The 24,482-nt window shown below is 56.8% G+C and overlaps 1 protein-coding gene across 2 annotated transcripts in view; it reads right to left on the bottom strand.

The window, feature by feature from the left end:
* Positions 1-24,482, bottom strand: part of Pde11 (Phosphodiesterase 11) — a 61,202-nt gene that overhangs the window by 17,710 nt on the left and 19,010 nt on the right. For both annotated transcript variants that reach the window (XM_037223362.1, XM_037223295.1), the window contains exons 3-9: positions 21,048-21,155; positions 14,821-15,016; positions 10,927-11,091; positions 5,966-6,094; positions 3,841-3,948; positions 3,100-3,237; positions 151-261 (exon numbers count right to left, since the gene is read on the bottom strand). In XM_037223362.1, the coding sequence (XP_037079257.1) occupies positions 151-261; positions 3,100-3,237; positions 3,841-3,948; positions 5,966-6,094; positions 10,927-11,091; positions 14,821-15,016; positions 21,048-21,155 (955 nt within the window). The remainder of the gene's footprint in view (positions 1-150; positions 262-3,099; positions 3,238-3,840; positions 3,949-5,965; positions 6,095-10,926; positions 11,092-14,820; positions 15,017-21,047; positions 21,156-24,482) is intronic.

Raw genomic sequence — 24,482 nt, forward strand, 5'->3', positions numbered from 1 at the left:
TGGTACCCTTACCATCCTGCCGGTGCGAAAACAGCTGTCATTCCCCGCCCAATGACGGCGGCGTTGTGGGGGCAGGCCGCCCTGGGACGCCGCCACAGCTGGCCCGCTGGCGCAGCTGGTCGAGTGACGCCACGTGCGGCGGGCGCTCACCTGACACCGCTGACACTGGAGGAAGCTGAGTGCGTGCAGCAGTATCCTCTGCACCACCCGCTCGATGGTGCTCTGTTCCTCGAATATGATCCGTGCCAGGTCCAGCAACACCTGCAGCAGCGCAGGCGCGTTACACGCAGGGCTAGGCCAACCGCGCTGTGGAAATGCCAGATCGACCACGCCGCTGATATACCATACCATACATGCAGTGCACTTGCATGGCTGTAGGCGATCTTCCGCCAAAGTCGTCCGTTGGACTGGAATTTCTTAAGTAGGGTAGTGCGGTCGGAGCTTAGTGAGAAGCTATGCTAAGGACTCTGATCCCCCAAAAGCCGTCCTTGCCAAACATTCTTGCTTTAAAGTCACCCGTGCTGGAGACTTCCAAGTTGCATATCACGCGCCCTCCAGCTAAAAACCCTTGCTACGCCACTGCAGCCGGACCAGCCGCGAGAACATGTGGCCAGCAGCGCTTCTGGTTCGGCCAAGCTTACGTCCGAGCCCCCCCCCCGGCGGCAACGGACCGGGCCGGTCAGCAGGGGTCCTCAGGAGTCAGCCGGCGTCCAACCCGCGGGGCTCCTCCGCCGGCGTACCGAAGCAGCGTCGGCACACTACGCAGCAGCGTCAGCGCACTATCCAGCAGCGTCAGTACACTACGCAGCAGCATCGGTTTGATAATGCGGCGAAAGCCGCAATAATGCGTCGCGTGGCCTCCCCCTCCCCTCCCCCTCTCCCCCAATCGCTGATATGAGATGGGACGGATCAGATGAGGTGCTGGATGCGATGACATGCGCACATTATCAGATCTCGCGCGACCGATCGCCAGTCCGTCAGTTTATGGAAAGAAGAAAGTGGCGCAAAAATCCCACAAAAAGTAGCAATGTTATATGAGCTTTACTTAAGCGATGATCCAACAAAATTTTTAAGTTCTTAAATGCGTTTGCAAGAAGTATTATGCATATATATAAGACAATCATGCCTTTATCGAAACGAAAAGCAAAAGTGAATGGCAGTTCTGCGGCAAAGTGAATACCGGTTCTGCTGTCCACTTCAGAAGATGGCCCTGCTATTCACTTTAGAAGCAGTTCGTCGTTTCGATAAAGGCGTGACAGGCATGCGAGGCATGTTGCTGAAATATCAACGCGTCTACATCCTCATTCTTGCTTTTTTTCTCTCTATCAGAGCTCCTCCTAAAATCGTCCAATCGCATTTGCTAAAGAATATTGATTCTGAGCATTTGTCTAGCCCTGAGCTCAGCCGAGCGTCAACAAGAGAGGCGTAAATCAAACAATCAATGACAGTATCAGACCGAAATGGGCCAGCTGTTCGCACTGATCTGCTGGCCAGGCTAACCTTTTAATGCGTATTGTGCCTCCCGCACGCCATAGCAAGCCGCTCAGGCAATTCTACACAGCGAACCAACGCTCAGGTCAAGCAGCGCCGTCGCGACCGAGCCGGCCGCTTCCCGCCGTCAGGAGTCGCTCAGTCAGTCAGGAGTCCCTGCCCGTCCTGCCCGGCGAGGACGTCCGCTGCCCGGGACCGGCCGTTTCACGCCGTCAGGAGTCGCTCAGTCAGTCAGGAGTCCCTGCCCGTCCTGCCCGGCGAGGACGGCCGCTGCCCCGGACCGGCCGCTTCCCGCCGTCAGGAGTCGCTCAGTCAGTCAGGAGTCCCTGCCCGTCCTGCCCGGCGAGGACGGTCCGCTGCCCGGACCGGCCGCTTCACGTCGTCAGGAGTCCCCATGACGGTGGCGCCACAGCCAAGTTTTGGCTCCTCTTGGGTGAATCGCGCGCACGTCCACACACACACATACACACGCACGCACGCACACACACACACACACATGAACGTACATACGTCACACGAATCAAGGTTGAAGGGTCAAACTGAAATTCGGAGGTAAAAGCTTCACCTGAAATCCCATTCACCCCAATCCCAAGTCACTTCCAGTCTGCAGCTCCCAAAGCTGTCACTTTTTAGCCCGCAGTCCCCAAAAGCGAGGACAAAACACTGCAAGGCTTTTATCGGCCATTGCTGGCAAAGCAGTTTTTCTCATTGGTTTGTTGGCAGCAATGCACGCCCGGGGTATGTTCGCCTAATGGCATGGGTTTCACAAACATTTGCAGAAACAAAAATGGCGTAATGCAAGGCTGATCACGAATTATCCGCCTGCATGGCGGCCCGCGCTGAGTACAGATGAGTTTTTTTCTAACATTACTGCCACTTCGTTGCAAACATGATTTGACGCTTCTCGTACATTTAAGAAACGAAAAAGAAGTGCTTCAAGGAAAACGACAAACCGTGGTTCTCAGGCGATGCGGTTTGTAATCTCCGGTATGAACTATTACCACTTTCCAAAGCAGAACTGATTTATGACTTAGCTTAGGCGGGTGCACACTTAGTATTTGATGAGGTATCTGGCTATTCGTTTTCTTTGATTAGAGAAAGACACCTATTCATTACACGTTAGTTCGTGTCCATGATGAAAATTCAGACGTGTGGGCTTAAGAAGGTTTTTGGGAGCATCTCTTCGCGGAGTGGCACGATTTTTCAGTTTTTGGGTGCAGTGGCGGGTTGACGTTTCAGAGCCAAACTAAATTAACTAAACAAAAAACTAACTAAATAAGTGTCAGATCGAGGTGTGTAGAGCTTCAGCTATCACGCGAATGATGCGGCGTGTTGATGAAAGACGTGCTTGACGCTCACTCTCGAGGCCCACCGTGCAAGCGAATTGGGTAGCGTACATTGAGGAAAAACGCTTTTGGCGATGTAGGGTTAAATTACCAGCAATTTCTGGAAATAATAATCGTGCAAGCATGGTGCATCAACCTTCCGGAAGTAGAGGGGCTGAATACTGGCGTCTATTCAGGATTTGTCGTCCGTAATTTCGCTGCGCGAGCCCCGGCGCTGAAAGTCCGCAGGCTGATGCCAGGGGTGTTACCACAAGGCTCTCACCTCGTTGCGCTTGTTTTCCAGCTGGGAGCGTTCGTAGAGCTGTGCGTTGCGCAGTCCGATGCCGCAGAACTGCAAGTAGCTGGCGAACACCTCCTCATCAGCAGCGCTGAATCGACTCCCGCCCTGCTTGTTTACCGCCTGAACCGACCGAACAACGTGTTCAAACACGGCGAGACACAACAGAACCTGCCGCCAGGGCACAGGCAGCATGTTCCGAAACGGTACCCGACGCAACGAGCGGAGCTCAGACTGTCTGCATTCTCGGAACGGAAAAAGAGTGACGCAAACCGTTCATTGTCAGCCTCACACCAAACCCGGCACAAAAATCCATGACAACATAACATAGTTCCTGTCAGGGGTTAATGAGCATGTGTGCATACACGGGAATAACGTCGTGTTGCTCAGTGGAAACGATAAAGCTTGCTGGGAAAGCAAGCAAAGAGCTCCGGTGAACCATACAAGTCTCGCGAAGTAAAAACCAGGGTCGTGACTTCCGTTCCACACGTCGCTGCGTCTGGCACCGCAAATCCTTGCGGTACCAGACGCCCCTGCCCCTTTCACTGGCAACGACCACATACGGAATCAGCCTTCCATCGGGGACGGGTGGGCCGATTTTAAGCATCAGAATCCCGCCTGCTGCCGCCGGACGCGCGAGGCGTGCCTAGTCCGCAGCTCCTGTCAGGCGGCCGCGGAGCTGCGCGGCCCACGCTGTCAGTCGCCCATGCGGCGCGCTCGTCTCACCTGCGCCACGCCCAGCACCTCGCCCGAGCTGTCCTTGATCGGCATGCAGAGGAGGGAGTGCGTGCGGTAGCCGGTGCTAGCGTCCACGTCCTGGTTGAAGCGAGGGTCCTGAGGGAGGCCCTGCTTGTCACGCGCGCTCAAGGGAGGGCGGAGACTGATGGAAAGGCATCTGGCACAGCGGGGGACTGCCAGCCGGCCCAGGGCGGCGGGCAGCGTCCGTCAGGGCGGCCGCCGCGCACCAGACTGCATGGTGCATGCGTTCGCCGAGCCAGACATTGGTTCTACGCAACAACGCAACGCACGGGTGCTGTGGCGTAGGGTTCGGTGCGCGGGTACTGCGGCGGGCCCCCGCCGCAGGACTATGCACACCACGCAGAACGTGCCGCTGCAGGGCCATACATACCACAGGCCGCCACTACAGGGCCATACATACCGCAGACCGCCACGCAGGGCCATACGTACCACAGACCGCCACCGCAGGGCCATACATACCACAGACCGCCACCACAGGGCCACACATACCGCAGACCGCCACCGCAGGGTCATACATACCGCAGACCGCCACCGCAGGGCCATACATACCGCAGACCGCCACCACAGGGCCACACATAGCGCAGACCGCCACCGCAGGGCCATACATACCACAGACCGCCACTACAGGGCCATACATACCACAGACCGCCACCACAGGACCATACATACCACAGGCCGCCACTACAGGACCATACATACCACAGACCGCCACCACAGGGCCATACATACCGCAGACCGCCACCACAGGGCCATACACACCGCAGACCGCCACTACAGGGCCATACACACCGCAGACCGCCACCACAGGGCCATACATACCGCAGACCGCCACCACAGGGCCATACACACCGCAGACCACCACGTCCATATAGCTTTTAAAGATGAAAGCTGGGCCCCCGAGACATCAAAATCACGTAATGCCTACGAATAAAAAACAGAGCGCCGACAGCGACACAGAGCCTACCAGACAAACTCCAGGCTGCGCCATTACCAAAGGACGGCCAAGGACGGCCAAGGAACGGCTAGGCCAAGGTTAGAATCCCACACCACCTACCACCAACCGGTCAGTGTCAAGCCGCTCACGTTAAGGCGTTTCTATCGCGCGTGGATCCTAAACCGATGTTGAAAAAAACGACGGTGGACGGGCGGCGCGGAAATGTCAAGGCCGTGGCCGAAGCCGCAAGCCCGATTAGCCCGCGCGGCAGTCTCAGAGAGAGGGAGAAACAGAGAGGGGGAGGGAGAGAGGGAGGGAGATGAGAGAGAGAGAGAGAGAGAGAGGGAGAGACAGAGAGAGAGAGGGAGAGAGAGAGGGAGGGAGAGATGGAGAGAGAGAGAGAGAGAGGGGAGAGAGAGAGGGAGAGATGGAGAGAGGGAGAAAGAGAGAGAAAGAGAGAGGGAGAGGAAGAGAGATAGAGAGGGGAGAGAGAGAAAGAAGAGGAGAGAGAGAGAGAGAGAGAGAGAGAGAGAGAGAGAGAGAGAGAGAGAGAGAGAGAGAGGAGAGAGAGAGAGAGAGAGAGAGAGAGAGAGAGAGAGAGAGAGAGAGAGAGAGAGAGAGAGAGAGAGAGAGAGAGAGAGAGAGGGAGAGAGAGAGAGGGAGAGAGAGGGGGATGAAGAGAGAGCCCGGCGCGTCAGCTCACGTGCCAGATGCGATCAGAGCCCGTCAGCCGGATCGTTAAGCCGGCATTATTCAGGTGGCACATGTGGTCAGGCAGTGATTCCGAGCCGAGTGGCTGACGTACACCGATCAGCGCGCGTCGCGTACTACAACACGTGCTCTGGAGACAGGTGCTGAGTGCCCCGCGGACACAGGCACAAGCGTGAACCCATGCCGTGTCGATGACGATTTGGAGTCCGTCTCGGGTACTGTTTGGGCGGACGGGTTCAGTGACATTGGATTGTGCTGCAGTTTCCCAGCAAGCCGGCACCCGTAACCGACATTGCCATTTGGCTCCGGTTAACGATCAGACATATAGGACGTCTCGCACACACGTCAGCAAAATCGACTTTCGGGTTCTCTCAGGCCGTTGACTCCCGGCGCCAGCAGCCATTGACCTCCTTTGATCGACCCTTTGACCCGGCTCGGGTCACTGACCTGATACACGTCGGCCACGTTGACCGTTTGACCCCGCTCGGCGACGAAGCCGGCGATGCCGGCGCCCCAGGGCATGCGAAGCTCACGCTTGGTTTCCTCCAGCTTGCTATGTGAGCTGACGTCGAACAGCTGTAATAAAGGACAGCCGACCGGACGTTAGACTAATCGCATCCGTACATGTGCTGTGGAGCTGGCGTGGAACAGGTGGACTGCAGAATAAACAGCGCGCTGTTCGACTAATCTCAGCCTCACGGTTGCTGTGCGGACCCACGTCGAGCGGTTGAACTCAACGGCAGCCCAATACCGTGCCGTGAGATTTCGAGAAATAGATGCCCTTCGACCAGCATGCAATAACATTCCAGAGCAGTCTATGAAGCACGGCAGTTCCACGATTCTACGGCGAATACGCCGAGATTCCGTGACATAACATAACGGCCAGAGTGGGCTAAACGTGTAACAAGGACATTTTTTGCTGGTGAGCAGGGGCGCAGACAGGAAGGGGGCCCAGGGGGCCTCAGCTACCCCATGTTAGGATCGAGCGCATATTATTCGCGACGCCGTCGGACATGATTCCGCGACATGGTAACCAAGAAAATAATTTTGCCCATATCCCATTGACTACCACGGGCAGTGCCATATTGCAACCAGCAGCAGCAATACAATGACAAGATTGCCTATAGCCGTGTGGGTGTATATGGTACGCCACTGGGATAGTTTGCATAGTACGCTACTAGGACAATTTGCCCGGCCAAGACAAACTAGCCAAACCCATTTGGTGCCGTTCCCATTCCCGTTTTGCAGCGTTCGTACTCTTCTCGTGATGCGTAGGGACTGTGAACGGGGCTAAGACTAGAAATCCTAGCCTCCCTCCTGTCACAAATCTTAGTATTCCAGTGGTCGTAAATCCTGATAGTCCTACAGTCGCAGATGCTGGTAGTCCCATAGTTGCAAATCCCGATAGTACTCCCGTCGCAAATGCTGGTAGTGCTCCCGTCGCAAATGCTGGTAGTACTCCCGTCGTAAATGCTGGTAGTACTCCCGTCGCAAATCCTGGTAGTACTCCCGTCGCAAATGCTGGTGGTACTCCCGTCGCAAATGCTGGTAGTACTCCCTTCGCAAATGCTGGTAGTACTCCCTTCGCAAATCCTGGTAGTACTCCCGTCGCAAATGCTGGTAGTACTCCCGTCGCAAATGCTGGTAGCATACCAGTCGCAAATCCTGGCGGCGCCCTTGCCAGCCGTTCACCGTGGAGCTGGTTTCCTTGAATTCTGATATGCAGAAAGGGACGTTGGACGTCAGAGGCTTCTTATTTCCCTTCATCTAGCATATCACAACATCCTATTTCAGAACTGGTGGAGGGGGGGGGGGAGGGGGACACAGACCGAACCGTCCCAGTTACCACTCGGTCTGCACCACGTACCCCGAAGCCTTCCAGCCAACCCCGATACCACATCCGGACCTAGCTACGACGCAGCGGGTATTCGCGCGGGGAGACGAAATGTGAGATCGTGGAAAGTCGCGTACTGAGCAGAAACAACTACACAAATGTCCCACGTCGTCTGCGTTTCGGAAATGACGTCCGATTCATCGGACTTTCTTACGAGATCGGGGCTGGGCCAGCAGCCCGCCCCCTGGCGAAGCCTCTGGCGCCTCCACCAACAGCCCGCTGGTCCTGGCGACGCCTCTGGCGCCTCCACCAGCAGCGAGCGACCACACGTCCGGACCGCTACCGGCGACGCCGTGTGTTGTCAGCTGCTGGGGCAGCGGCGGTCAGCTGACCGACCCCACCCAGCAGCTGACCGTCCCGCCGCCGCTGGTCCGAGAGACGGCCGGCCGGGCTGGTGGTCATCGCGGCTGGGGGTCCCGGGAGACGCACAGGTGTCGTACCGGGGTCGCGGCTGAGCTCGCAGCTGTGCGGCGCTTTCGGCGCAGGTGTCGTACCGGGGTCGCGGCTGAGCTCGCAGCTGTGCGGCGCTTTCGGCGCCGGTGGCGCTGACGGGACGAGGCGGGGCCTGGCTGGACAACGTCAGGTGCGGGATAAAGACCAAGACGCGCTCGAGGGGTGAAAAATCCCCAATCTGAGCCTCAGGGATCCCCACGCGGCTCTCCAGACGGGGCTCGTAGTAGCCGGGCGTATTCGTAAACCGCTTGCGGTTGCATCGTCGGTAGCGGCGTAGCCTGGCCATATCGTAACATTAAAAACCCCGAGCCTGTTTTCGGCGATTTTTTCGTCTGTCCGGTTTAAGACGGGTTTCAAAAATTGTGGAGAGAAACGGCGATAGTGGCATTTGACACAAGGACAGTCTACGGCGGCGGGGCTCCGTTCAACAGGCCTGCACGCCGTTGCCGCTCTGCTGCTTCTGCTCACCACTCTGTTGTCTGTCACTCTGTTATCAACAGATGCGTGCTGCTTCAGTGCCCACACGTGTCAAGTGAGGAACATCTTCCAGACACAGTTCAGAAATCGCAGCGAGGAACAGAGAGCAAAGCCAGGACAATAATGGCGGCGTGGGATAAGCCCGAGCGTGAGATCTCGCACCAACCACAGCGCGTTATTATGTGGTTGGATGTTCGCGTTCCCGGACACTTAAGCACAACGCCTGTCGGTTGCTACCATACCCCACACACCATCCCCAACCCCACCCACAATAAAAGAACAATAGAAGCATGAAGCTGCAAGAAGCATGCATAGCATGCAAGCTGCTTGGGTTCAAAACTGAGCGATTGAGGAAGGACACGACAGAAAACACTTGTATCTGGGTTCAAGCGTAAACATCCGCGAAACATTGCCGAGGGAGCCTTTTTGGCCGCATTCTCTGTCCGTGGGTGGCCATCTTTATCACAGATTAAAGTCGAGCCGCTGACGTCATCACCCTATATCTCGAGCTGCGAACGGAGTAGTTTTCCTGCAGAGAGTGCCCGTCACTCAGACCTCCGCCCCGGTACAGTAAACACGCAGTCAGCGCCGCGACCTTGAGCGCGTGCAACGCACCTCTCCCCTCCCCAGACCCTACGCCCCACGCTCCACGCTCCACGCTCCACGCCTCACGTCCCACATCCCACATCCCACATCCCACGTCCCACTCCCCTCCCCACACCCCTCGTCCCACGTCCCGCGCCCCTCTCCCCTCCCCACACCCCACATCCCCACGCCCCACACCCCCCCACGCCCCACGCCCCACGCCCCCTCCCAGAGCACGCCCTCATCCGCTTTCTGAAGTCGGTGTTAGACGGGCACCCCGCTCGGCCCGGGCCCTCTGCAGCCTTTGGCCGGGCTCGGCACTCTCTGAAGAGAATGTAATGGCCGGTTTGATTGGACGGCGTTCGGATTAGAGCGCGATTTAAGCGCAGCTGGTTATTCTGATCCGGCTTAGACCGCCAGGTGGTTTGTCCGAATATGGATCAATCGCTAGCAGCGGCACTCCGCGAGGTTTTAACGTGCCAAAAGGCTACGCTGAACCGGGTACAGAGGTCGGCCGGATTCGAGCGCATAAGGCGTGTGACTGGGTCTGTGAGTCGTAATTCCTATATATCTGGCACGGATCAGTCACTGTTCACTGACGCACCCTGGGCAATACGGTGCTTTTCGTATTCGAGCTTGCGGTTGATCTCGCTTCTGCGGAATTGATCTCGACTCCAACTGTCAGCTGATGGGGATAATTCCGACTCCACGTGACAGTTGATGGGATAATTCCGACTCCACGTGACAGTTGATGGGAATAATTCCGCCTCCACGTGACAGTTGATGACGATGAATCTGATTCCAAATGGCAGTTGATGACGATTCTGACTCTGACTGTGAATAGCCTTGCACAACTCTGAGTTGCCTCGGATTGGGCTCAAGGAGACATGGCTTTATTTAGTCAGGCATATGTTCCGATGGAGTAAATCTGGGTGAAAATTTAGGTGATGACCCTTTTTTAGGTTTATAAGAGCCCGCCATTCCTCGTCATAGCCGTATAGCAACGATTTTGGCAACCAAATAGTTTTAAAGGATTAATTTCAATTTGGTGCACCGATAGACTCTTAGATAATGGACGTATCCCGTTGCATGCATTTTATTTCAGTCGACCCTTTGGCTCAATTTAGACTCTAACTCACCACTTAAGTAGTCACAGGAATCGTTAGGCAGTGACTCAGCGAAAACATGGTTGCTCCTGGGATAGATTGTGGTGATGTTTCATGGCGCGAGGTGACAGGTCACCACGCGATCACGCCTAAATGACCCTGACCCGCCCGGACATGACCTTGTTATTGTTATTGGGGCGTAACGACGCACTCAGCTGCTGAGGCCACATGGTGTTGCCTGTCTCTCACCCTGACAGAAAGGGCGGGTACCGCGGGGAATCGAGCCCCGTACCTCTGGTTTCCCAGACGCACAGTGGTTCGGGGCATGCACTCATTTGGCCTGACGCGCTTCGAGGCGTGGCGTGGCATCGGTTGAGCCTGCGCGTTGCACTGCGTGGCTGGCTCCTGTGGTGAGATATGAGGCGATTCTGGGATCCATGGCCAACCTCTCTGGAGTCGGCGAGTGTTACGTCAGGTGCGCTGAGTTGCCTGCGTCTGCCGGGAAAATCTCTCCGTATTTGGGTTTCGGGATACACCGCGTCTGACTTCACCCGGCGTGAGGCAAGTGTCTGCCAGTAACATACAGCACGATTTGAGTCCTGGTGTTGTTTTCTTCGTCATTACGTCCTTGCAACTTGGTGTTATTAACTGTCTCCTGACCCGGCCAAGTGACCTTTACATCGACTTGGGTCGCCTGGCACCTAATGTTGTGACCTGACCCTGTGACCTCTCCACAAAAAACAGGTGTCGGTTGTTGCGATCTGATCAGACCCCGAAAACTACCTACTGACCTGAGCCTTTAGTTGCCGGGTTCTGTGACCTGACTCCCTAATATGACCCCTGACCTGACCGCTGACCAGGCCTCGACCTGTCTCCAACGACCCTCAACTGACCTGGGCCACCAAGTGCCGTGTGTTCGACTCCTTCTCGCCGCGCACCAGGAACAGCGAGCACCGGTCGGCGTTGGTAAGCGCGCTCACACTCTGCAAGATCTTGTGGCAGAGCGAACAAACGTCCAAGTCGTTACAGATGTCCTTCACCAGCTCGAAAATCAGCTCCTGGAAGACGCATCAGAACCGGTCACGGACGGTCAGCCCAATACCGGCGCCTCCCGAACTGCGTGCAACGTCCTTTACCAGTTCGAACGTGAACTCCTGGAACACACAGCGAAACCGGTCATGGATGGGCAACTTCAATAACGGCTCCTCCCCAATTAGCAGGGCTGGTGCAGAATGGTTTATGGAACGGATTGGGGACCGCAATCGCTTGGCTATATCAGGCATGCTATTGTCAACAACATGTCAACGTGTCGCCACTTTGTGATGATAATCCCCCACTGCCAGGTTAAGTGCGCGCCGATCCAGACAAGACCAATCGTTCTGTTCACTGATACTACCGAGCAAACGCCTCCAAGAATCACGCCAAAATGTGGTAGAAATGTCACTACATGCACATACCGTGTAATTGCTTTAAATAGCATACGGAAAGCTGGAAAACTTTCAGCTCGTTTCAGCCCGCTATAGTCGTGTATTCAAGGTCACTAGCTTGTGGCTCACGGTGACGGTGTTTTGTGGCTGCACTCGCGATGGTTATGGAGGACCAACGGTAAGCGCGCAGTGACTCGCGATGGTTACTGAGGACCAACGGTAACCGAACGTTTTGGCTCACCACACACGCCTGAAATCACAAATTTCACGCGACTCAGTCCCGAATTTTGTTGGGAACGGTCCCAAAGCTGCGACCAACACCGCGTAAGGTCTGGCGGGGTCTCCCCTCAGTTCAGAAGCTGAGATCACAGCTGAAATCGTTCTACAAGCATCACATCACTGCCACACATGTGCATCCATGTGGCATGTGACTCGTCAAACTTCTGACTAAATTCTGCGACTCATGACTGCACGACTTCCGTAACGCGTCAGATGGTGGAATACAGCTACAGTGCAAGGGCTGGCTGGGAGGCCGGCGCCGGCCAGCTGTTCCCTGTCCACCAGCTGCACAGCAGCCCCAGCGTGCTGACCTAGCAGAGCATAATCTCCTATGCCGATTTTGCTGGCATCGGTTCGAGGCGGACGGTGGATCACCTCCGCCAAAGCGCGCGACAGACTGCTGTCTCACAGGGGCCAAACCGGCAGGCGCATGCCCCTTGGCCGCAGTACCAGGCACGGATAAAGGTAGGACCGCGCCAGCCCTGCTCCTGGTACAAGACCAGGCACGGCTAACGGAATGGCCACACCAGCCCTGCTCCTGGTACAAGACCAGGCACGGCTAACGGAATGGCCACACCAGCCCTGCTCCTGGTACAAGACCAGGCACGGCTAACGGAATGGCCACACCAGCCCTGCTCCTGGTACAAGACCAGGCACGGCTAACGGAAGGGCCACACCAGCCCTGCTCCTGGTACAAGACCAGGCACGGCTAACGGAATGGCCACACCAGCCCTGCTCCTGGTACAAGACCAGGCACGGCTAACGGAAGGGCCGCGCCAGTCCGGCTCTCAGCCCGAGCGCAGCTCACAACCGGGCCAGAGACGAGCCCGGCGGCGCCCGGCGACTGGGCGCTCCACCAGTCGCGGAGCTCGTGCAGCTGGCAGAACCGGCTCAGGAGGCTACCCAGCGGCTCGCCCTAGGCAGCGCTCGGCGGGCGAGCAGTGCTGGCAACAGCCCGCCAGCTTCCGCCAGCCATAACGGGTGTCACGGCCCCTCTATGGCGGGGGCATGCCATGGCTCCTCCATGGCATGCTCCTTCCCCCCGCCCGCCCCTCCCACTTCACGGAGCTACGTTAAAACGTCCGCTGGCGTGACCCGTCTTAAAGGCGTGGTGACATCTTATTTTCGAAAGAGGTTGTCAAGTCAAGAGTCATGTCACTGACACAACGCCCGCTTCAGGAGGACACCGCGTGCACGAGGACTTCCGGTGCCACCAACGGCAAAATTACCCTGGTGCCAACGTGTTATAACAACTGCATAGTCTCTCTGCCCCGTGAGGTGCCTGCGAACCGCAACACAGTCGTTACCAACATAGTCGTTATTACACGCCTCGTCCAAAATGAGGCCATTCTGTCCGAGCGCAGCCCTGCATACCGCCCTGAGAAGCCAGCTATGCCTTGTCACCGCCGCCTATTCTCAGCCAGACAGCTGTGGGAATATGTGTGACAGGGAGCCGTTTTTCGTCCTGGTGAGGCATTATCGACCTGTCGTTGGGATCACCTGGCGCTTGAGCAAATTATCTTGCCAACAGGCTTAGTGACAGCACTGACAGCGCTTATTAAATAGAAGCCCCAGGACCAGCTCCCCGGACAGAAATACGCCGCGGACAGAAATACACGTGTCGACAAGTGCCAGGCGGCGGCGGCGAAGGTAATGCATCACGTGGTGCTTCGGACAAAACACACAGAGCTGCCAGATCCACAGAGAAGCGACCCACGCCAGGGTCACATCACGGAAGGGTGGGATCAGCGGGGGGGGGGGAGGGGGGAGGGCTAGCGTTGGCACTAGGGTCAGATCGAGAGAGAGGAGACCCGCAGTGAAGTGAGACCAGAACAGGAGATGTCTCCACCAGGGTCAGATCAAGAGAGAGGGGGCCCGCAGTGAAGTGAGGCCAGAGGAGGGGAAGTCTCCACCAGGGTCAGATCAAGGGAGAGGAGACCCGCAGTAAAGTGAGACCAGAAGTGGAGATGTCTCCACCAGGGCCAGATCAAGAGAGAGGGGGCCCGCAGTGAAGTGAGACCAGAGGAGGAGATGTCTCCACCAGGGTCAGATCGAGAGAGAGGAGACCCGTAGTGAAGTGAGACCGGAAGAGATGTCTCCACCAGGGTCAGATCGAGAGCGAGGGGGCCCGCAGTAAGGTGAGATGAGCGGAGGTGACGCTTGCACCAACACCTTGCCAGCCGGACCACCTCACTGGCAAGCTAGAGTTAGTTGACTGTCTTTGGTCTATCTCTACCGCGGATCTGGAAATCTAGCGGCGTCATGTTCCCTCGAAAACGCAATCGGTTGATGATTCATTGGCTTCAAGGGAAGATCATCTAAACATAACCAGGTTGGCACAAAAATCGCACATTGCTTTTAAACTTTGTTGAAACTTCGCGCAGCCCGATAGTCTGTTTAACAGACAGTTAAACAGAGATGTAGATGACGTAGATTACACAAAACCTGAATGCGTTTAAATTTGTAATTAGTTCAGTTCATCCCGTGGTAAAACGCGCAGAAAACCTACTGAGCTTCTTACAACCCGTGTCTTCTTTGTGGCTGCGAAAAGTGGATCAATTCGCAAGAAAACCGTCTTATATAAATGAGAAGTAGCTGACTTTACCTAGCGACGGGCCTATCCGATGTCTTCGGTGTCTGCGGTTGCGCACGAGAGCTGCTAACCACTCCCCGGCCAATCAGGGCAGCACCGCGACCTAGTTCCGTACTTTGGCTCAACAGAGATCGATAAACTCATCAGCAAAGAGCTGTTACTCAGCCTAGCAGGGCCAGCACTGCGTTACACAGCCCCGCACCCTCTGCACTGTCTCACTTCGCCAAACACAGCAAAAACGGCTAGACCGATTACAGAACCGCGTGAACAGGGCTACAGCGTCCCTTATGTCACACGCACGGCTCAACGATGGAAGGCAGCTAGGACTCCGACAAGGCTGCATTGTTGGTAGCATGCCTCGTTCGTAATCCTCCCCGCTATTCTGCCGAAGACAGTGTACGATTTCAAAAATGCCTGCTGATCGCTGGCACGCCTCCAGCTGCAGCCTGCACGCCCAGCTGGCGCAGCTGCCGCCGGGTCCAACCCACCTTCTCATCGAGGAGCTGCAGCTCGGCGCGAGGTCTGCAGCGCTGGCGCCGGCCAGCGCCGGCCGGCTCGGGCGCCGGCGCCGTCAGGAAGGTGGGGCTGCCATCCACCGTGCTGACGATGGGCTTCAGGGTGCCGCCCCGCTCGAATTCGTGCGCCGAGATCTTGCGCACCGGCGTCACGGAGCCCGACGTCACCCTGCAGCGGAGCGGCGCCGGTCAGCCAGGGCTCAGGGGTCAGGCACCGTCAGGGGTCAAGGGTCAGGCAGCGGCAAGGGGTGACGGGTCCGGCATGTGTCAGGGGTCGAGGGTCAGGCAGGGGCAAGGGGTGGAGCAGGGGTCAGGAGTCAGGCATGGTTCAAGGGTTAGGCAAAGGTCAGGGATCAGGTATGGTTGAGGGATTAGGCATGGATCAGGGGTCCAGCAGAAGTCAGTCGCGAGTCAGGGGTTACCTAGAGGTCAGGTAACCACTGGGGTCAGGCAACGGACTACGGCCAATCATCAAGGCAAAGGCAGGCCAGGCAGAGGCAGACATCGGCCTCTCGAACGAGTTCAGGCACGGGCATGGCAAGGGAAGTAAATCGGGATCCGGTCAGAGGACCACGACGATTCATAACTAACAATATGTGAAACTGCACGGGAAGGAAAGAATATCACTGTCCAGTCAGGAAACTATCCCCGAGTGTTGGATCATTTGGCTAGGGGCCAGCTCTAGGTCAGCTAGCGGTCACGTCTCAGTCAGGCAGGGGTCATGGGGAGGGGGGGAGGGGTGGCGAAACAGCTGATGGTGAGGGGCCAATCGGCTGAGTGCGAGCTTATTTGATCGCGGTGACGTCCAGATACATGACGCTGCTGGGTGAGGCGGTACGGTGGGGCACGAAAGTACGGAGAATCGGGCAGGGTCGGCCGGCGAGCGACAAGTCACCACCGATGGACCCTGGTTGTCTGATGAGCGACGGTGTTGGGCTAAGGTGGGACTCACCCGATGAAAGGGCCGCAGATGAAGGGCGCCAAGGGCAGGCGAAACGCTCACGGCCGCCCGAGTCAGGAGTTCGATGTTGAAAGACTGAACAGGTACGCAAAGAACAACGGAGCCTCAGAGCCCGACTGAACTGGAGGGTAGTAAGGACCGAGAGATAGGGACGGGAGAAGGGTGAGTGGCGAGGACCGAGCAATAGGGAGGGAGAAGGGTAAGTAACGAGGACCGAGCAATAGGGAGGGAGAAGGGTAAGTAACGAGGACCGAGAGATAGGGACGGGAGAAGGGTGAGTAGCGGGGACCGAGCAATAGGGATGGGAGAAGGGTGAGTAGCGAGGACCGAGCAATAGGGAGGGAGAAGGGTAAGTAACGAGGACCGAGCAATAGGGCTGGGAGAAGGGTAAGTAGCGAGGACCGAGAGATAGGGACGTGAGAAGGGTGAGTAGCGAGGACCGAGAGATAGGGACGTGAGAAGGGTGAGTAGCGAGGACCGAGAGATAGGGACGTGAGAAGGGTGAGTAGCGAGGACCGAGAGATAGGGACGTGAGAAGGGTGAGTAGCGAGGACCGAGAGATAGGGACGTGAGAAGGGTGAGTAGCGAGGACCGAGAGATAGGGACGTGAGAAGGGTGAGTAGCGAGGACCGAGAGATAGGGACGTGAGAAGGGTAAATAGCGAGGACCGAGAGATAGGGACGTGAGAAGGGTGAGTAGCGAGGACCGAGAGATAGGGACGTGAGAAGGGTAAATAGCGAGGACCGAGAGATAGGGACGTGAGAAGGGTGAGTAGCGAGGACCGAGAGATAGGGACGTGAGAAGGGTAAATAGCGAGGACCGAGAGATAGGGACGTGAGAAGGGTGAGTGGCGAGGACCGAGAGATAGGGACGTGAGAAGGGTGAGTAGCGAGGACCGAGAGATAGGGACGTGAGAAGGGTGAGTAGCGAGGACCGAGAGATAGGGACGTGAGAAGGGTGAGTAGGACGAGAGATAGGACGTGAGAGGGTGAGTAGCGAGGACCGAGAGATAGGGACGTGAGAAGGGTGAGTAGCGAGGACCGAGAGATAGGGACGTGAGAAGGGTGAGTAGCGAGGACCGAGAGATAGGGACGTGAGAAGGGTGAGTAGCGAGGACCGAGAGATAGGGACGTGAGAAGGGTGAGTAGCGAGGACCGAGAGATAGGGACGTGAGAAGGGTGAGTAGCGAGGACCGAGAGATAGGGACGTGAGAAGGGTGAGTAGCGAGGACCGAGAGATAGGGACGTGAGAAGGGTGAGTAGCGAGGACCGAGAGATAGGGACGTGAGAAGGGTGAGTAGCGAGGACCGAGAGATAGGGACGTGAGAAGGGTGAGTAGCGAGGACCGAGAGATAGGGACGTGAGAAGGGTGAGTAGCGAGGACCGAGAGATAGGGACGTGAGAAGGGTGAGTAGCGAGGACCGAGCAATAGGGAGGGAGAAGGGTAAGTAACGAGGACCGAGCAATAGGGACGGGAGAAGGGTAAGTAACGAGGACCGAGCAATAGGGATGGGAGAAGGGTAAATAGCGAGGACCGAGCAATAGGGATGGGAGAAGGGTGAGTAGCGAGGACCGAGCCATAGGGACGGGAGAAGGGTAAGTAGCGAGGGCCGAGCAATAGGGATTGAGAAAGGTAAGTAGCGAGGACCGAGCGGTAGAGACGGGAGAATCGTGAAACCCGGCGTGTAGGAAGTTCAACAGCTTGAACTCACAGTCGTTCCGTGACGTCCCTGGACGACAATCAGCTGACCTGTTCAGCAGAAAGCCGCACACCACACCCGTGCCAAAACAGCTGAGCGACGTGTTCGATATCCATCATCACTGATGCATTTGCTTAAAACTTCCCCAGAAATTCAGAAAAGCCATCAAGGAAATTCTGGCCTCATTGTCTCAAGAGTTGCCAGACACAACTTCCTCGGCGCGAGCACTGCAGTCGCGGACATCACGTGTCGCAACGGCCGAGTTTCTGGCGATCGTGTCAGTACAGGCTAGACAGCAGACATCGACTCGCCATCGCAGCAATGGCTTTGACCGCTACCCGAGGCGTCGTCTGATCCTTTTCAGTCCGGTCAGGACGGGGGTCACGGCGACAATTTGGTCCCGCTGAAAGGTCAATCTTCTCGACGACACGGCACAGCCGTCCGCGCCGCGCCAAAATAGCCGCCCTAACGCCTGGTCCGGCACGTTCTGGAGCCGATACGCTATCTGTCGATCCGGTCCACTCGATCCGAGACGGGATTTCCGGCGGGACATTTATTCTGGGCGCCGCGTCTCAAGTCACGTCTGTGACTGTGACGATGACACTTGAGGCACGCCCGCGCGGCGGTCGTGGCCCGCCCACAGCCTCGGGTCACGACCGTCACCTCCTCAGCGGCCTCCTCAAGGACCGACCGCGACAGGGTACGGCGCAGAACCTCGGCGGGAAGCGGCGGCCTCAAAGATCGACGTCTCCACTGACTGAGACTCAACTGATGTCAGTAGGTCATCGGTAGGTCATCGGTCGATAGGTCATGGTGGATGGTGGTAGGTCAGGAGGCTCGAGCCGATGGTCAGACTGAGGGAGGCAAAAGAAAAGAAGTGCAAACAGCTCGGAGCTTCCACATGAGGTCAACACGGCCAAGGACCAGATGCATTATCGATAACACTTTATGCTACTTTCTAATGCTTTTGCAGCCGTAATTCCCAGACCCCACGCGCTAAACCAAAGTCAGACATCCTAGCAGGAGCTATTCTGGGACGGTTCGTCGACAGAAGGCCAACGGGTGACGTCAAACAGCACGGGCTAAGCACACATGACGTCACGGTCAAGCCAACCGCCCAATCACGCCATGCATCGCCATTGGCGAATGACATCAGACCATCCGATAAGAATCAATTGCGTCAAAACGACGTCACATACAGGTCCCGCTCGTCTCGGCCGCGGCAACGTTAATGTCAACCAGTGGCAGGAAATACCGCAAAGGCTCGCTGAAGGGGCGGGCGTCGGGGATGCGGCATTGGAAGTGAGGATAAGGATGAAAACACGAATGCCAGTCCCCGCGTGAATCTGTGCCTGGCACACCGACGATAAAGTGACCTGGGGCAGCACACCGAGGATAAAGTGACCTGGGGCAGCACACCGAGGATAAAGTGACCTGGGGCAGCACACCGAGGATAAAGTGACCTGGGGCAGCACACCGACGATAAAGTGACCTGGGGCAGCACACCGAGGATAAAGTGACCTGGGGCAGCACACCGAGGATAAAGTGACCTGGGGCAGCACACCGACGATAAAGTGACCTGGGGCAGCACACCGACGATAAAGTGACCTGGGGCAGCACACCGAGGATAAAGTGACCTGGGGCAGCACACCGACGATAAAGTGACCTGGGGCAGCACACCGAGGATAAAGTGACCTGGGGCAGCACACCGACGATAAAGTGACCTGGGGCAGCACACCGAGGATAAAGTGACCTGGGGCAGCACACCGAGGATAAAGTGACCTGGGGCAGCACACCGAGGATAAAGTGACCTGGGGCAGCACACCGAGGATAAAGTGACCTGGGGCAGCACACCGACGTAAAGTGACCTGGGGCAGCACACCGAGGATAAAGTGACCTGGGGCAGCACACCGAGGATAAAGTGACCTGGGGCAGCACACCGACGATAAAGTGACCTGGGGCAGCACACGACGATAAAGTGACCTGGGGCAGCACACCGAGGATAAAGTGACCTGGGGCAGCACACCGACGATAAAGTGACCTGGGGCAGCACACCGAGGATAAAGTGACCTGGGGCAGCACACCGAGGATAAAGTGACCTGGGGCAGCACACCGAGGATAAAGTGACCTGGGGCAGCACACCGAGGATAAAGTGACCTGGGGCAGCACACCGAGGATAAAGTGACTCCTGGGGCAGCACACCGAGGATAAAGTGACCTGGGGCAGCACACCGAGGATAAAGTGACCTGGGGCAGCACACCGAGGATAAAGTGACCTGGGGCAGCACTACGAGGATAAAGTGACCTGGGGCAGCACACCGAGGATAAAGTGACCTGGGGCAGCACACCGAGGATAAAGTGACCTGGGGCAGCACACCGAGGATAAAGTGACCTGGGGCAGCACGAATGGAACTGCGGTCGTGACCGCCCGATTATGGAATCGGCGTCTTCGGGTTTGCGCTGGAATTGTAGCTGTCGCATCTTGCAAAGTCCCATGTGCTTAAACGTAGCACTGCAGTGGTGATGCAAGTGTCAGCTCCGTTCTCACCCAAGCCTCAGCCGGCTCCGGTCCCAGTCTCGGTCTCAGTACAGTGTGCCGCAGTTTAGTCGTAACTTTTTGTCGTAACGCCCAATCCTCAGCCGGCTTCGGTCCCAGTCTCGGTATCAGTACAGTGTGCCGCAGTTTAGTCGTAACTTTTTGTCGTAACGCCCAATCCTCAGCCGGCTTCGGTCCCAGTCTCGGTCTCAGTACAGTGTGCCGCAGTTTAGTCGTAACTTTTTGTCGTAACGCCCAAGCCTCAGCCGGCTCCGGTCCCAGTCTCGGTCTCAGTACAGTGTGCCGCAGTTTAGTCGTAACTTTTTGTCGTAACGCCCAATCCTCAGCCGGCTTCGGTCTCATAACGCCCAAGCCTCAGCCGGCTTCGGTCCCAGTCTCGGTCTCAGTACAGTGTGCCGCAGTCTTGCGTAGCGCCAGACTAGACCCCATCGCCAGACCCCAACACCAGACCAGACCTCATCATTCAGACCGCACACCAGACCAGACGCCATCGCAGGCACAGCATCAATCCTAGTCCGGTACAGAAAATCCGTTCCACCCCGGTTACAAACTTACATCGCAGCTCACAGGGTGTTGTTCCTATTCAGTTGAGGCGCTCCAGTCCCTCCCCCTCAAACTTGAGAGAAAGTGGGTGAAATCTGGGGAGCCTATGTTTGACTATTTGGGGGGGGGGGGGGGGTACGTTCAGCCATTGTTCACTGCTCAGCTCCCTCCCACCCGAAATCATTTTGGAACCTACTCATTTTGCGAACTTGTGGATAGACACACGATCAATCTCCCTGACGAAAGACATCGTTCCTCTTTCCGTTGCCTTCTTGCTGTTTTCTGGTGCTTTCCAGTGCTTTGTGACGACCATGTGGCGACCTGGGTCCGGCGTCGCAGGAGGCGATCGAGCACTGTGGTGGCCATGACACTTCTAGGGGCGGCCCAGGGGTGCTGGTGGACCGGCAGCACCCGGTACGAGGGTGGCGTGTTGAGACTGACCTGCTGCCGGGCACGGAGGTGGCGTGTCGATGCAGACAGCTCTCCTGCAGACTCTGCGTGATGGCGTGGGAGAGAAGCCACGCGTCGATCATCTGACGGGTGGCCTTCCTGCGGCACACGGGACCGGGGCGTGGCGTCAGCAGCGCCGCGCCCTGACAGAACAGCATCGGGCCCTGACAGAGCAGCACTGGACCCTGACAGAGCAGCACCGGGCCCCGACAGAGCAGCACCGGGCCCTGACAGAACAGCACAGGGCCCTGACAGAACAGCGCCAGCCCTGACAGAACAGCACCAGCCCTGACAGAACGACACCGGGCCCTGACAGAAGAGCACCAGCCCTGACAGAAGAGCACTTTGCCCTGACAGAAGGCGCCGTAGAGCAGCAGAGAAGGCGTTGGCACGACAAAGAACCGGAACAGCACACAGCAGGGTCCGACCGACATCCGACATAGCGCTATCGTCGTCACAGCAGCGGACATAGAACAGTCAACCGAAACAGCACACAGCAGGGTCCGACCGACATCCGACATAGCGCTATCGTCGTCACAGCAGCGGACATAGAACAGTCAACCGAAACAGCACACAGCAGGGTCCGACCGACATCCGACATAGCGCTATCGTCGTCACAGCAGCGGACATAGAACAGTCAACCGGAACAGCACCTCACAGCAGCTGAAACAGCAGGAGCTAGCCGACGCAGTCTCTCCAACACCAGCTGAATCTAAAAATTACAGACAGAGCACGGAACCCGGGACCAGCCAACGGCGGTGGAACAACGGTCCGCACCGCGAGCTCGCAGAAGGCCCGGCTGACGACAGCGACCATGGTAGCGCGGCCGCCGCCGGTGACTTCCGTTTGTCGTTGCAGGTAACTGCTGCATATTCAGAGTACCAATCGCCTGTCAGTCACTGAGGCTTCGGTCAACAAGGTCACCCTGCACCGGCCGGTGGTCAGTCACTGCGACGAAGTGAGCAAGGTCACCCTCCACAGGCTCGCGATTAGTCACTGCGACGAGGCGACCAATTGCCTGCACAGGCCCGCGTTCAGTCACTGCGACGCTAGTGAACAAGGTCATCCTGCACCGGCCGGTGGTCAGTCACTGCGACGAAGTGAGCACGGTCACCCTACGCAGGCTCGCGATTAGTCACTGCGACGAAGTGACCAAGTGCTCCCTGCACAGGACGCGGTTAGTCGCTGCGGCGTCAGTGAACAAGAGCAGAGCTTCATAAAACGGCAACATGACTCAGGGCATTTTCTTTTTGAGTCGCATGGACTCGGAGACAAAAAACCTCAGCCAGACAGACACGTCCAATTTTTCAACATCAGCCTCGACAGCTCCCACAATCGGCACGAACAGAGCAGAACCATTCTGCTTACGTTCTGCTACTTAAGCTTATGAACAGCCCGGCCGCAAGCCTACACGACGTAATTCAGACACGCGTATGGTCGTGTTTCGCTTTGCGAGTCAGTCCCCAACGGCCCTAGTCCGTTACTAATGCGTCATTGCATTAACGATGCGCCATCGCAGCTGCGCAGAGGCTGGTGGCGGTCCATGGCTGCATAACAAATTGATGGGCATGGTGGCGCACCTCTTTGAACAGACTCGTTCTCTCATGTCGTATCCGTCCTGCACATGGTTGGCATGGATGGAAAATCACCTTCCCTCACATGATCTACGTTACGAAACGATTGGCATTCCCTTGGTTTTCTGTGACGACGGAAGGACAATGAATCGTTGGAAATGCAAGGCTAAGTGGACATTACAGACGCTCACGTGATAAACACAGCACAGCCATTTTTGGGCGCGCTGCCATTGGTCAGTCTGCGTCACGCCACACCCGAGCTGCGGTTCTATTGGAACAATAGGACGGACGCTGGACCCAGCGAACCAAGCAATCTGTTGCATGACTGTCGCATCAGATAGTATATGTTTTCCTGCTGCCATTCATTACGGGCGATGGAATGATGACCTGGCACTGAGCACGCACTGGAGACGGCTTCCTTCCGATTAAGCAACGGTTCAGTATTCTTAGGAATCATTCTCAGTGAAAAGTCTACGCGGTATGCATGAAGTGCGCCAATTTTGTAGCGGAGGTTCGGCGCTGGCCGCTACAGCGGCGCACGGCTCTGTACTGCTACAGCTGTCGCTAGGGGGACCCCAACCTCAGCGACAGGTGGGCAGGTCACCGAGCGAACATTCTATGCGATCGGTTAAGTAACCCACCAACACATCGGCGTCAAACTGCGTCATGTGAAAGCACATCGAAGGACGCAACAACATCAGCAGACACTGAATCTCCCTCGGAGGGGAGGGGGATGGGCCTTACGACGCACTCAGCTGCCGATGTGGTCTGACCCAAATCTCCCCTCCAACGTGATCTCACCCTCTAGCAAACGTTTCGTACATGTCGTCAATCAAGCGCCCATCAATCAAGCGCGTTGCTTGCGGACTCCACCAATTGAAACTACCATTGATCTGCACAGCCAACTCACGCTGCAGGCATGGCAGATGTAACGATGGCACGTACGCATGAGATCGCAAACGTGCCCGCAAACGACCATTTTCCAAACCAATATCAAATATTGGTCGTGAGAGGCTAATCCATTATAGAGATATGTTTCGTTGGGGGAAACTGAAAGCCGCAATATTGAAAGGCCTGGCATGCTGTCGAGATGTCAAGTCCCGTGCCAGGCTAAGTTCATTGCCCGAACCCCAGCTCTCGCAACGTCCAAGTGGTTTAGTTCAAGCATGCCTTTGAAAGTTGAGACTCAAATTACCGGACGGCGCAACGCTTCCGCAGGGCACTGACCCGATCCTCTGCCGCCTCGTGCGCGCGGATGACCTTTCTGTGAGAACTGCCCTGCCACCGTCACCGTCCAGGCCGCTTCGTTTTGGTTGAGCATAGAGCCATTTCAGTCAGAAATGGGCATTCGGGGCTGTACGATGAAAGGAAAAGACGACTGGTTCGGGTAGGATTGCGGTTACCTGGCAGAACTGCGCTAACGAGACTTCCACAAGGGACTGTCAATGGGTAGAGCGAGGATAGAGCCCTTTCAGCCAGAAATGACCATTTCGGGGCTGTAGGATGAAAGGAAAAGACGACTGGTGTGGGTCAGACTGCGGTTATCTGACAGAGCTGCGCTAACGAGACTTCCTCAAGTGACCGACAATGGGTGCAGGCGTCCAGGCGGCACTCAGATCATGGGGGAACGAACTCAGGTCGCCTGGCTGCCGGGACACTCAGGTCGCCTGGTTGCCGGGACACTCAGGTCGCCTGGTTGCCTGGACACTCAGGTCTCCTGGCTGCCGGGACACTCAGGTCTCCTGGCTGCCGGGACACTCAGGTCACCTGACTATCGGGACACTCAGGTCTCCTGGCTGCCGGGACACTCAGGTCGCCTGGCTGCCGGGACACTCAGGTCGCCTGACTGCCG

The sequence above is a fragment of the Pollicipes pollicipes genome, unplaced genomic scaffold (genome assembly GCF_011947565.3).
Source record: "Pollicipes pollicipes isolate AB1234 unplaced genomic scaffold, Ppol_2.1 Scaffold_1600;HRSCAF=1878_pilon_pilon_pilon, whole genome shotgun sequence".
NCBI lineage: Eukaryota > Metazoa > Arthropoda > Thecostraca > Pollicipedomorpha > Pollicipedidae > Pollicipes > Pollicipes pollicipes.